At 37.2% G+C, this 13,731-nt stretch overlaps 2 protein-coding genes across 2 annotated transcripts; one reads left to right on the top strand and one right to left on the bottom strand.

Moving 5' to 3' along the window:
- Window positions 1-2,666: 2,666 nt before the first annotated feature.
- On the bottom strand, window positions 2,667-8,117 carry LOC110441652. The gene has a single exon (XM_021484856.1). The coding sequence runs from the start codon at window positions 8,009-8,011 to the stop codon at window positions 5,291-5,293; it is 2,721 nt and encodes a 906-aa protein (XP_021340531.1). The 5' UTR covers window positions 8,012-8,117; the 3' UTR covers window positions 2,667-5,290.
- Window positions 8,118-8,317: 200 nt separating this feature from the next.
- On the top strand, window positions 8,318-12,050 carry LOC110441609 (protein Dr1-like). Its single transcript, XM_021484801.1, has 4 exons — window positions 8,318-8,386; window positions 10,124-10,646; window positions 11,399-11,562; window positions 11,870-12,050. Exons 2-4 carry the CDS (start codon window positions 10,430-10,432, stop codon window positions 11,987-11,989), a joined length of 501 nt encoding a protein of 166 aa, XP_021340476.1. The 5' UTR covers window positions 8,318-8,386; window positions 10,124-10,429; the 3' UTR covers window positions 11,990-12,050.
- Window positions 12,051-13,731: the final 1,681 nt, after the last annotated feature.

Raw genomic sequence — 13,731 nt, 5'->3', positions numbered from 1 at the left:
GACAGGCTGTACTTGTAGTCCCCTGTATCATAGCTATCACAGCTAAATAGGGTGTACTTGTAGTCCCCTGTATCACAGCTAGACAGGCTGTACTTGTAGTCCCCTGTATCACAACTATCACAGCTAGACAGGCTGCACTTGTAACATTGTGATAACTTAGTGTCATGGCATTACATCATGAGGTATTATTGATAAAAAAGTTACACATTTTTTTTGATCAAATCAAGTTTATTGTTTCCATGTTAGAAAATAACATTTAACAAGTGAGAAACTTATCCTCCTCACTCACATTCTGTAGGTAAAACATCTATCAAACTTAATAGTTCAGTTATGTTAATACATATAACACAAAAGGGTACATCAGGTAGTTCATGAAAGGGAGGGAAGTTGTCTGATGTAAAGCACCCGGAGGAAGCTAAATAAGGGCATTAATTTATGGCTTGCTAAAGTGTTTTATCTTGTGTACTTGCTAAGTTTATAATAAATAATTGAAGAGGCACTTGTGACTAAGTTTGTGAACACCACCTATCTACTACACGCTGATCACCACTATAACCATCTCCAAACTCCTGACAAACTTTTAAAATATAACTACAAGACCTTGTACATATATAATGATGAATGTTAGATGTACTGTGACCTAAGCTCAGCATTTTATAAACAATTCAAGCTGACTGTGTAAGCAATTTCCTATTACATCTTCATATGACCTTTTAAAATATAAACTTTATTTATTTTACAACAATTATGAAAAAAGTTAGATCAACTTATTTAATCACTCTTGTTGTCCCGGATGTTAGCACGCTGAGGGTCTTAATGTGGAAGGAAACCGGAGTACCAGAAGAAAACCCTCGGAAAGGGAAGGTTACCCCATACTTTTTCACTTCCGATCGGGGGATCGAACCCTGACTGCCTTGGTGAAAGGCAAGGTGATCATTGAAATTGTCCTTTTTACAGGAAGTAAACATTAACTGACACACAGGTAGTCATTAAAACTGTCTCTGCAACCTCAAAGGTAAGTCAAGGTGATTTGTTTATTAATCTACAGCAGAAAGATTGATTCTGTGCTATTGCATACCCCATTGGGTACCCCACAGGGACCTCCCTGTAGACAGTTACCATAATCAATATAATGGGTACTCCACAGGCACTTCACTGTTAACAGTTACCATAATCAATATAATGGGTACCCCACAGGCACCTCCCTGTAGACAGTTACCATAATCAATATAATGGGTGCCCCTAAGGCACCTCATTGTAGACAGTTGCCATAATCAATATAATGGGTACCCCCCAGGCACCTCCCTGTAGACAGTTACCATAATCAATCTAATGAGTACCCCACAGGCACCTCACTGTAGACAGTTACCATACTCAATCTAATGGGTATCCCACAGGCACCTCCCTGTAGACAGTTACCATAATCAATATAATGGGTTGCCCACAGGCACCTCCCTGTAGACAGTTACCATAATCAATCTAATGGGTAACCCACAGGCACCTCCCTGTAGACAGTTACCATGATCAATTTAATGGGTTCCCCACAGGCACCTCACTGTAGACAGTTACCATAACCAATCTAATGGGTACCCCACAGGCCCCTCACTGTAGACAGTTACCATAATCAATATAATGGGTACCCCTAAGGCACCTCATTGTAGACAGTTGCCATAATCAATATAATGGGTACCCCACAGGCCCCTCACTGTAGACAGTTACCATAATCAATCTAATGGGTAACCCACAGGCACCTCCCTGTAGACAGTTACCATAATCAATATAATGGGTACCCCTAAGGCACCTCATTGTAGACAGTTGCCATAATCAATATAATGGGTACCCCACAGGTACCTCACTGTAGACAGTTACCATAATCAAAATGGGTACCCCACAGGCACCTCACTGTAGACAGTTACCATTATCAATCTAATGGGTACCCCACAGGCACCTCACTGTAGACAGTTACCATTATCAATATAATGGGTACCCCACAGGCACCTCATTTTAGACAGTTACCATAATCAATCTAATGAGTACCCCACAGGCACCTCCCTGGAGACAGTTACCATAATCAATATAATGGGTTGCCCACAGGCACCTCCCTGTAGACAGTTACCATAATCAATCTAATGGGTACCCAACAGGCACCTCCCTGTCTTGAAGAAAAGAACATGTACGCTGATCTATATGGAGCCCCTCTTTATCAGATTGTTGAGAATGTTTTAACACTGAGCCCTGATATAATTAATTTCTCTGTACAAGCTAGTGACTATTCTTGACTATACCAGAATTTATTATGTTCACTCCTGATAAACGATAAAAAAAGCCTTCCAGGTAGTAATCAAACAAAAAGCATGCCTCTGAGGCTATAAATTTAAGGCCAAAAAAAAAGGTGTCTGTTTAGGGTTCCTGACCGACCCAGGCTTTTGATGTTTTTTTTAAAAACCCGCTGATTTTTGAATTTTAGAAGGTTCCTTGCCTTTTAAATGGCTTCCAGCTCCATGGGGGCGCTATATGTCATCATATGGAGCACAATTTGCCTCCAAATGAACCTTGTTTATGTAATTCTTTGTTTTACATACAATAGTAGGGTCATAATCACATGACCAAAAATATACAAAAAAAATCAAAAAAAATCTGACCTACCTACCTTAGTTTTTTTGCCAATGCAACCCTAAACAGACTATATTTTTTTTTTGGCCTTACAAAGTAACATTATTGACAAAAATCAGCAGAAAAAAAGAATATCCTTATTTCGGTTTCTAGTGCCTTTAAAAAGGCCTCTATTAACTCATTCACCCCTGAAGACACATTTGAACTCCTACAATTCAAAGGTTGGAATAGTTCAATATGAAATTTCAGGGAAGATTGAGTTAAGCACCTGAGGCCCCTGATACAGCAAATAAGGTACCTGTACCACAATGGAAATTACAATGGTATAAAACAGAGTGGTATAAAATACAATGGCCCCACTTAGTGCTAGACACCATAGATCAGTAACATATTTATTTAATACACAACATCATAAATTTGACACAACAAACAGATTACGACTGCCAATATACACATGCAATCATAATCCATTAAAAATTATCTACGTTAAAAAACATACTGAAAGACAAAGATGGCATTGTGAAATATCGTCGTTATCAACAAAATCTTTACAAGTACAACCAATTGTACAAGTACCTTTCTAGTCCATCGTAGGACTGTTAATGAAATGTTTGTGTGGCAGTCAGGATCCTCATCACTTCTATCATACACGATTGGCTGATACAACTTTTTCGTTATAAATAGGTGTCTTAAATTTATTTACATTTAAAAGTTATGTATACAAACAGATATTAAACAGTTATTTTACATATACAGGTGTATACAGTTTTCTGAAGTCTCACACTTCAGGGCTTTGACGAAAGGGATGAATCAATTTACCTTAAATTAACCTTTTATAAAAGTATACCATGTGTAGCAGAACTGAACTGGGTCGATTGTTGGCGCCCAGATAGCTCAATTGGTAGAGCATCTGTCTAGAGTTTGGAGGGTCCTGAGTTCGAACCCCGGTCTGGCCGTACATTTTTCCTCTCCTGTTACACCTGTATATGGATGTTTCCTGCTGCTGTGGGATATTTATAAATAGTAAGTAAGTAAGAGACAATCTGTTCTCGAGACCCACATTCTATACAATACTTCCTAACAACAGGATACATCTGTTGCCTAATTACAGGACTGATAATACTTTTGCAGCTGGAGGTATTCAAATTATAGTAATTATATTGGCTGGGTTGTAAGCTGACTACCAACTGTTGCACCTATCAGACCATGTTATTTGTCCCTATGTGTGGCGCTAAATTGGGTGCACAAATGTTATTTTACCCATGCAAAGATAAACAGGCTTTAAGGGGGGGAAAAGCAATTAATATTTTGTTGTCAAGAGAAACAAGGTAAAAACATATTGATATGAGAATTTTTTAGAAACTAACATAGCTGATGATCTATATAAATTAAAGTGATCGGTGAAATTATGGCTATTAAATACAAGGTGAGTAACAAAATAATGTACTGGTATATTTACATACAAGTATAAGTGAACAGATGCCTATTAGAGCATGCAGACTCACATTACAGCGTCTGACAATGACGCAATAGCTGGTAGCTTCAAATAGTGTGGAGATCACTCCTCAATAAAAATATAATACACCCAACCATAATTTAATAACTGTTACAGACAGCAAACCTGGCCCACCAGGACCAGTCCATACTCACATCACAATATCATACATCACACAGGGACCCAGTTTAGAGTCTTGATCATTAAAGTTTCTGGACTATGTATGGTTATGACAGGTTACACAGAATTAAATATACTTCTACAACATGTATATTTACACACAACATAGTATAAACCAAACGTTCACGTTGTATTCACACACAACATATAAACAATACCATTCGGTTGAAAAACATCTTCAAATCTATCTAGTAGACCAACTACAATGTACGTGGTGATTGAATGTAACAGTGAGAGAGTGTTAGATAAGCTTTGGGACACACCTGGTATGTCACAGTAGTTTACAATCTACTTGTAGTGCATCATGATCATGCAGGGAGAATTTCACTTAAATCTGAGCACTGGACTAGTAAGCTTGTCTCGGTTTATCCTAGTAAAGTGATCATGATTATGTGAGTATATACAAGTTAGTCTGTAATATGAAAGTTTGCTGAAGCTTAAAATTTTGCAACAACATATTTCACTGATGTTACACTTGACTAATTTAATTTCAAGTGTTTGCAATCTACATGTGGGTCTGCCAAACCACCAACATGTTAATTCCCACTTAAGTAACCTATGGTAGTATCAGCTTGATTTGTAACATAATATAAACCCATTTTAACACTACAGCTTTAATAATAAAAAAAAATCTTTATTTCATGAAAAGTCATGATGACACTAAGGGGAGATAACTCACAATCCCGCTCTGTCCACCAATGACACTGAGGGGTGAAAACTCACAAGCTCTATCCACCATTGACCTTCAGGGTGGACAAATCACAAGTGCAGCTCTCTCCTGTTAAGACATTTAGGGGGAGATATATCTCAATTATAACTTTCTACAACGATGTTGTGAAGGGGAAGATAAATCACAAATCTTACTCTCTGCATCAAATTAATAAAATCAAGAACAGACAAGAGATAACAGAAAAACTTTGTCCCTGCACTGCTTTGCCACAAACAAATAACTCACAAACCCTGTCTCCACTTCTTCCACAGTAAAATCAAGGAACAGACAACTCACAAATCTAGTTCCCTGCTGCTCCTTGACTGATTCAGTACATGTCTATCAAACAAATACTGGAAGGCAATGTGGAAGTTCATCAGGGCACAGTCATGTTCACTTCCATTCATGAATGGAGGCATCAAGTCGAGTATCATGTTCAAATGAGCAAATAGTTTTGTGAACATTTCTGATTCCAGCTGTGTCAGCATGACGATGATCACTGTGAGCATGTCGTCTGCGCACGGCTGGTATACCCCACCAGGGGGTGAAGCAGCCACCTTTAACTTTGATACCTCCGTAGCAACAAACTTGAATGCTTTTGTGATGTTCTTCACTTTTAAGTTAATTGGTGCCACCTTGATCACCTCATCAATGTTGCTGCTGAACCTTCTGATCGATTCCTCAGATGACAGACTCTGCATTCCACCACAAGTGGGCAGCACTTGGCCATTCCTGACTGACGGATTGTACTGTGACTCAGGTTTAGTCCTCAGCATTGTGGATGTCTCAGGACCCCCTGGCATTACAAAAGCTTCATCGTATGATGGGAGATGACTGAAGCCTGATGCTTCATCTACTGACATGGCTGAAGCGTCCTCATAGGATGGTGGCCCCATCATATCAGTCTCATTTCTTTGAAGCTCTTTTTGTTGTCTGCACATATCCCTTTCTGTGTCATCCTCATCAGCCAAGCTAAATGAAAAATCTTCAAAGCCATCCATATCCTTCAACTCCCTGTCGGCACATTGATACAGTTTTTCTATGGACATATTCCCGAGTGAGTTTGATAATGTCTTTCTTTTGTCTTGTCTCCTGTTTCTGCTATTTCTAGAGCTCCTCAGTTCTACAGAGTCCGTGTCATCTAAGGGTACTTTCAATTGGGTGTTTTCCCAGTCCTCTGGTTCAGCCACAATGGCTAGCCAAGGATCATCAATTCCAAGTTCTTGCAGAGAAACCCCAACAAGTTTCTCAGCCAGATTTCTTGACTTTTTCCTGTATCTGCTTTCATACAACATATTCAACTTCACACTAATTCTCTCATACAAATGAGATTCATAGCAAAGCCAAACATTTTTGTATGTATCTTTACTGTTTTTCTTGGAAAATTGTCTTGTGTTAGAATTTTCCCTCTGATCTTCCTGTCCCAGGATGTAAATTATACGTTTACACATTTCCTCCATATGCTTTTTTACTTCAAACTTGACGGCGTCCATAAGTGAGTGTAGAGGCAGAGTATTAGGATGGTAAACTCCGCCTTCCACAGGTAACTTCTTATCAACCTGATATTTCATCACTGGTAATGACTGGAAGTCCGGGAAGATCAACCGTTTGTCTTTGTTTGCATTTATGTCCGGCATACTATCTGTGCCAGTACAAATGTTAACAAATCCCTCACATTCAGGATATTGGACGTCATTCTCTGACAACTGGACAAAGAAGCTAGCTTCACCCATAGATCCCTCTATTTTTTGAGTGAGGTTATCACAGAAATGACGATACCGATGCTGTGTGTCACCACTGTTGATGATAGAAGATACTCTTTCCCCGATGGTTGCCCATTCCTTTGGTTTAGTACTTAAGATGCCAACATCAGTTGAACTGCAGGTTCCATCATAAAGTGACTGCCAACCCATCGAGTGCCCTACAGTAGCCAGCTCTTCTTGTGCTAAGCAGATAGCTTCTCTAACAGATGCTATTTTCACCTTTCTTAGAATTAACTTGTGGATGTTCTCCTTTTCACTTCGAAGTCTGACAGTAATCTCCAAGTAAATCTCATGGAATACTTTTACGCTTACTTTCCTTGATCTTCTTTTTCTGGGTGGCACTTGTTGACGTACAACTACATTCTTGATATTTTCACGCATCATTTGCATTGCTGTAAGTACTTTGTGTATCTTATCTCTCGCTTTACGGGCTTTATCCAGCTGTTCTTGCACATGGTCACCTTGCTTGTCCCTCAGTTCATTAACCTGACTTTGATATTTTTGCATTTGTTCTGCTTCTTGTTGGATATCCTTTTCCAAATGAGCAAGAAATGAAGTTAAGAAATCCACACTGCATTCCCTGATGTAACTTTCTCTTTCAAAATTTGGATCTTTGAGAAAACTTTCCCTCTGTTTACGCAAGGAATTCTCAGTTAGTGAAATAGCCTTGTCTTTTTGAAGGATTTCTGTTTCAGCATTTTTCAGACAAATTTCAATACACCGGAGAGCTGTCTTCAAAGACTGAGCATCATCAAGATTCAAGTTGATAGAGGGTAGAATATAGCAATGTACCAGACGGAGAATTTCTTGGTTGAATCTAGTTGGCGGATGATCTTCAACTTCTGGTTTAACAGTCAGGCAAACTGAAGCACCAACTGGTAGAATTTGCTTATTTTCAAAAAAGTTTCTAGCCGTATCAAACAGGTCATCTACTTCTGAATCGAACTCCATGCATTGACTACTCCCTGAACAGTCTTTAAGACCGAGAACTTCCAGTTGCTTCTTTGGCGACATTGACGCTCGTTCATCTGGTGACAATGGACATAGGCTATCATTTGATTTTATCCACTGCAGAATTTTAAAATCACAGTCTACCGAAACAGAGTCAACGATCAAAGTTTTAAACCAAATTCCTGGTTCAATAAACTGTAAGTCCCCACCAACATTGTCGACCATTGGTAGGTAGCCATCCTTAAGTTTCACGTCTGGAACAACGAACGTTTCGCCATTAAACTTGAAATAGACGTACATATTGGACAGATTTGAATAGTTCTCTCACATTATATCTGTGGATGACAACCAGCTGAGTCACACAAATTGACCTCGGGGAAATACGTCGTTTCTGTTACCTTCCTACGGAAATAGAAAGTAGAAACGTCGCTTAATATGTTATAAATAATAACATTTCTTCTTTTTCTTAACTATGTAGTTTTCGATTCTAAATTAAATATTTGCATGGCTATATGCTTCAATACTGTACAAATATACATATCAGGTATTTATTGCTCATATCAACGGACACAATTTTGCCCGATTTTTAATTTCCTTACACCTATGCGGCACAATTATTTTCCTTGTGAGCAGCTCCGGTAGGCACATAATACCACGTTTGGAGACGAATGTGTTGTAGGTATTACCCCTGTTGATATGCCAATGGAACGTTCTGTTGGTACCTACGACGATCTCCTTATTTATAACACGCTACACGAAATGTTCATTGCCATAACATGAGACCAATATATTGACACATGTCACCCTTGCTGTACCAGTCGTTGTGTATTTGTGAAAAGCAGACAGCATTCGAGTCTGTGCAATATTGATACTTGCCGAGAGCCAAATGCACATGATTCGAATATATGTACATTGTATGGCTAACAGTGTGTATAAATATATGTTTCATTGTAATGCATTTTCTCGTCTTATTTAACTGTTTAATATTTTTTTGTCATTCTGTGACAAGGTTTTAATTGTATCCAGGATTTTATGTACAATTTAAACATGCCACAGAAATATACAATCAATATGTACTAGTTAAATTGTTACATACCTAGCTAACAGGTCAAGTATACTCTGCTGATTGAGATTATTGTTGTTCTATAGCTATATATATTCACCTGTACTTCTTTCATATAGGGAACTAATCTCTTAGTATGGAGCCATGACTTCATGGTGTTTATATCTGTCCTGGTGGCAGTACCCAAATCGGATTGGTACCCAAATCGGATCACTTTTTGAAAAAATGCTTATAAATAAATAAATGTGTCAACAAATCAGTTATAACAATGATGTAGTCTAAGAATAGATAGCCATGCCGCATTTTTTGGCTACAGATAATCAATTAATTTTTAAGTTCAAATAAAGCAAGAAAACGTAATTCAAACTCAAATGTCAATGTTTTTATTACGTTTTTAAAAAATGGCGCGTGCGACGACTTTGTACTTTGTTTTGGACTATAGGAATAAATTCACACTATATCAATACTTTTTGTCATAAAAATTCTAAAAGACATCATAAAATGTTAATATGCTGACAAAAAAATATTCATTTGAAGCGTACGATTTGGGTCCCGACATTCGCAAAAACAGGAGACACTGATTTGTGACTTAAGAGCGTTCTATAAATATCTCAAGTGAGCTCCGGGTGCTAATTTCGTTTGTGAGAACACCCATCGATATTCTATTTTTGATACAATTATAAATGAATATAATTCCTCCTCAGATATTTCAATGATTTAATAAAATGATGGTTTGGCGATCCAATTTGGGTACTGTCACCTTATTTCTAAGGTTTCAGTTTTATGAAAAACTAAAGCAGTTGCATACAATTTATAGGTTTTATAGTAATGTTGACTGCAAAACAAAAAGAAAAAAGTACTTTTATTTGATGTCCTTCATATTCAACATACATGTATTTGTGAAAGATGTCATTATTTTTCAAGGCCTGACACCTCCGCCAGGGGTCGAACTCTGGACCTCTGGTTTAGTAGTCATATGCTGTACAAGTACTTAATGAGCTAAAGAGAAATTTTCCTTGACCAAGTTGGTAGGAAGCGGCTAGTATTTTACCAAGGTGACATGGTGATAAAGACTTCTTTTAAATGTGACTCTGCATTGGTTTTTTAAGAAAGAAAATTATGTCAAAGTAGCTCAGAAGACCTATATCAGATAGGTTGATACAGCTGTTATGGGTCTTAACAGTTATGTAAAACTCAATCAACAGAGTGTACTGGACTTGCTGAAATTAAAAAAAGAAATGTGGTCTGTTTAATGTATAAATACTAGATACCATTCCGATACAATACACAGTATTTCTTCACTTGGAAATGTCATTTGTATGATTTTGTTTTTTCTGATTATTTTAAAGGTGAAGTCAACTTTATTGGAAGTACGACTGTAAACTATGGTACTAAAGTGTCAGAGGAGGATTGTATCACTTTACATCACCAATTGTGCACACACGTGACCAACTTTTCTCACCTACCCTCCACAAGAACTTCGAAACTTTAACAATCACTATATCCACCTGCAACTCTGAATTTCTCCAAACTGAAGAAATTTTCCTTGTGAAACATCTACAGAAAGCTTGTTTAACATAGATGAGCTCTATAGTGTCTTCTACAGTGGATGATCAGACAGACCAATCAAGGATTATTTAATATATATATCAGATATGGCAGACAATAGAGAAGATGATGAACTTAGTATACCAAGAGCAGCGCTGAATAAGATGATCAAAGAACTGATACCAAACATACGTGTCGCAAATGATGCAAGGGAGCTAATCCTCAACTGTTGCACAGAATTTATCCACCTTGTGTCTTCCGAGGCAAATGACATTTGCAATAAACAACAGAAAAAGACAATATCTCCAGAACATGTATTAGCAGGTAATTATATGTTTTGTAAAAGTACTTAACAGGTATATCAAAATAATAAATGGTATATTTTACGCTGAGTAATGAGATAATTATGCCACTAATTATATTTAAGCAAAAAGCATGATGTACACAATTCTGCTGGATATCAAAAGTCAAACAGTGAACAATCTGAGACCAGGTAAGCAGGCAGTGGGAGTCAAATTAAATGTATCATGTGCACACTTCATTATGTTGTGTATATTTCTATATGGGGCAAGGAAATCCATGTATTTGTGACAATGATATAAAGTTATCTTTTTTTTGAGCAACTTACTTCTATAACAAGAAACATAGCTTGGTAAACAAAAAAGTATAGAACAGTTACATTACAAGACTGAAAATAACAACGCAAGTAAAACTCTAAATATTGTAAACCAAAGACATGGATCACATTGTTGACAGTAAGTTTTGGGCTATGTAGTCCACTATATATACAAGAGTGATACCATGGGAATACAAAATAGTACATATGTGTGATTGAGATGTGGTATCAGCAATTCATTAAGAAATTTAAAAAAAATACTCGGAAAGCTACATTTGCATTCTTATATATAAAATTGTTATGTGTACAAAGTTGAATGACATATTGGCTATGCTGTACAATTGAATGACATAGGATGTGCAGTAACATTGAGTATATTGTGGTTTTACAGCTCTAGACAGCTTGGGGTTTAGTTGATACAAGGATGTGCAGTAACATTGAGTATATTGTGGTTTTACAGCTCTAGACAGCTTGGGGTTTAGTGGATACAAGGAGGATGCTGTAGCTGTTCTAGAGGAGGCCAAAGCTGTAGCTGCCAAGAAACGTAAGGGAAGTTCTCGCTTAGAGAACCTGGGAATCCCGGAGGAAGAATTGTTACGTCAACAGCAAGAACTATTTGCCAGGGTGAGTTGTAAAATACTGCATTGATATTGAACATAGTTTCTATAATAATATTGTGATAGCTCTACCAAGAAAAATTGAGTGGGAGCAACTTCTAAAAATAGATAGTTGTAGTTTCTTGACTAGGAAGAACGTTTTATGTTAGTACAAGTAGTCGTACAAATGCCCACTGGTTACACAAGTAAAATTATTGCACTTTAATATCCTAGTATGTAAGCTGGGTATTTATTTAATAGTGTGTCCAGCTTAGGAGTGTAATCCTAATAATACATAAACTTGTGAAAACGATTTTACTGTATTTCCTTATTAGGCACGACAGGAACAAGCTCAGCTGGAACAACAGCAGTGGATACAGATGCAGCAAGCTTTACAGCAGCAGCAACTGCAGCAACAACAACAACAAAACGACGGTGATGATGACTACTCATAGCAATAACTACAACACAATAATGGAGACTGAAAAATGACAACATTATGATGTCCTGAACAAATACACACACAGACTCAAACAACATGATGGCCAGGACAACAACACAGAACAACATGATGGCCAGGACAACAACACAGAACAATATGATGGCCAGGACAACAACACAGAACAACATGATGGCCAGGACAACAACACAGAACAANACATGATGGCCAGGACAACAACACAGAACAACATGATGGCCAGGACAACAACACAGAACAACATGATGGCCAGGACAACAACACAGAACAACATGATGGCCAGGACAACAACACAGAACAACATGATGGCCAGGACAACAACACAGAACAACATGATGGCCAGGACAACAACACAGAACAACATGATGGCCAGGACAACAACACAGAACAACAATACCAGCCATGAAGATGACAGGAAATTGTCATCTAAAACATTCACCAGACTCTCTGTGTCATATTTTCCAGAAGAGAGAAGATGTTTAAATGACAAAGTCAAAGTTCATGAGACTGTTCGTCTGTGTTAGATTGGTGTAGTTTCTGTGAGATCAGGGGTCACATTCCTGGTATATGGTGATATATGTATGATCAGGCTGAAAAGTGTATGTAGTAACTAGTAAATCAAGCTACAAGTCTGTATCTAGACATGTAGTAACCCAGACTACAAGTATATGTAGTAACCCAGACTACAAGTATATATATACATGTAGTATACCAGACTACAAGTATATATATATACATGTAGTAACCCAGACTACAAGTATATAAATACATGTAGTATACCAGACTACAAGTATATATATACATGCAGTAACCCAGACTACAAGTATATATATACATGTAGTAACCCAGACTACAAGTATATATATACATGTAGTAACCCAGACTGCAAGTATATATATACATGCAGTAACCCAGACTACAAGTATATAAATACATGTAGTATACCAGACTACAAGTATATATATACATGTAGTAGCCCAGACTACAAGTATATATATACATGTAATAACTCATGGCCAGACTACATGTGTAGTAACCCAGTCTACAAGTATATATATACATGCAGTAAGCCAGACTACAAGTATATATGTAGTAACCCAGACTACAAGTATTTATACTTGTAGTAACCAAGACTACAAGTATATATATACATGTAATAACTCATGGCCAGACTACATGTGTAGTAACCCAGACTACAAGTATATGTAGTAACCCAGACTACAAGTATATATATACATGTAGTAACCTAGACTACAAGTATATATATACATGCAGTATACCAGACTACAAGTATATAAATACATGTAGTAACCCAGACTACAAGTATATATATACATGTAGTATACCAGACTACAAGTATATATATACATGCAGTAACCCAGACTACAAGTATATATGTAGTAACCCAGACTACAAGTATATATACTTGTAGTAACCAAGACTACAAGTATATATATACATGTAGTAACCCAGACTACAAGTATATATGTAGTAACCCAGACTCGAGTATATATACTTGGAGTAACCAAGACTACAAGTATATATATACATGTAGTAACCCAGACTACAAGTTGTTTATATACATATAGTAACCCAGACTACAAGTATATATATACATGTAGTAACCCAGACTACAAGTTGTTTATATACATGCAGTAACCCAGACTACAAGTATATATATACATGTAGTAACCCAGACTACAAGTATATATGTACATG

This window comes from Mizuhopecten yessoensis, unplaced genomic scaffold, assembly GCF_002113885.1.
Source record: "Mizuhopecten yessoensis strain PY_sf001 unplaced genomic scaffold, ASM211388v2 scaffold1875, whole genome shotgun sequence".
NCBI classification, from domain to species: domain Eukaryota; kingdom Metazoa; phylum Mollusca; class Bivalvia; order Pectinida; family Pectinidae; genus Mizuhopecten; species Mizuhopecten yessoensis.
This window is presented reverse-complemented; position numbering and strand designations above follow the sequence as displayed.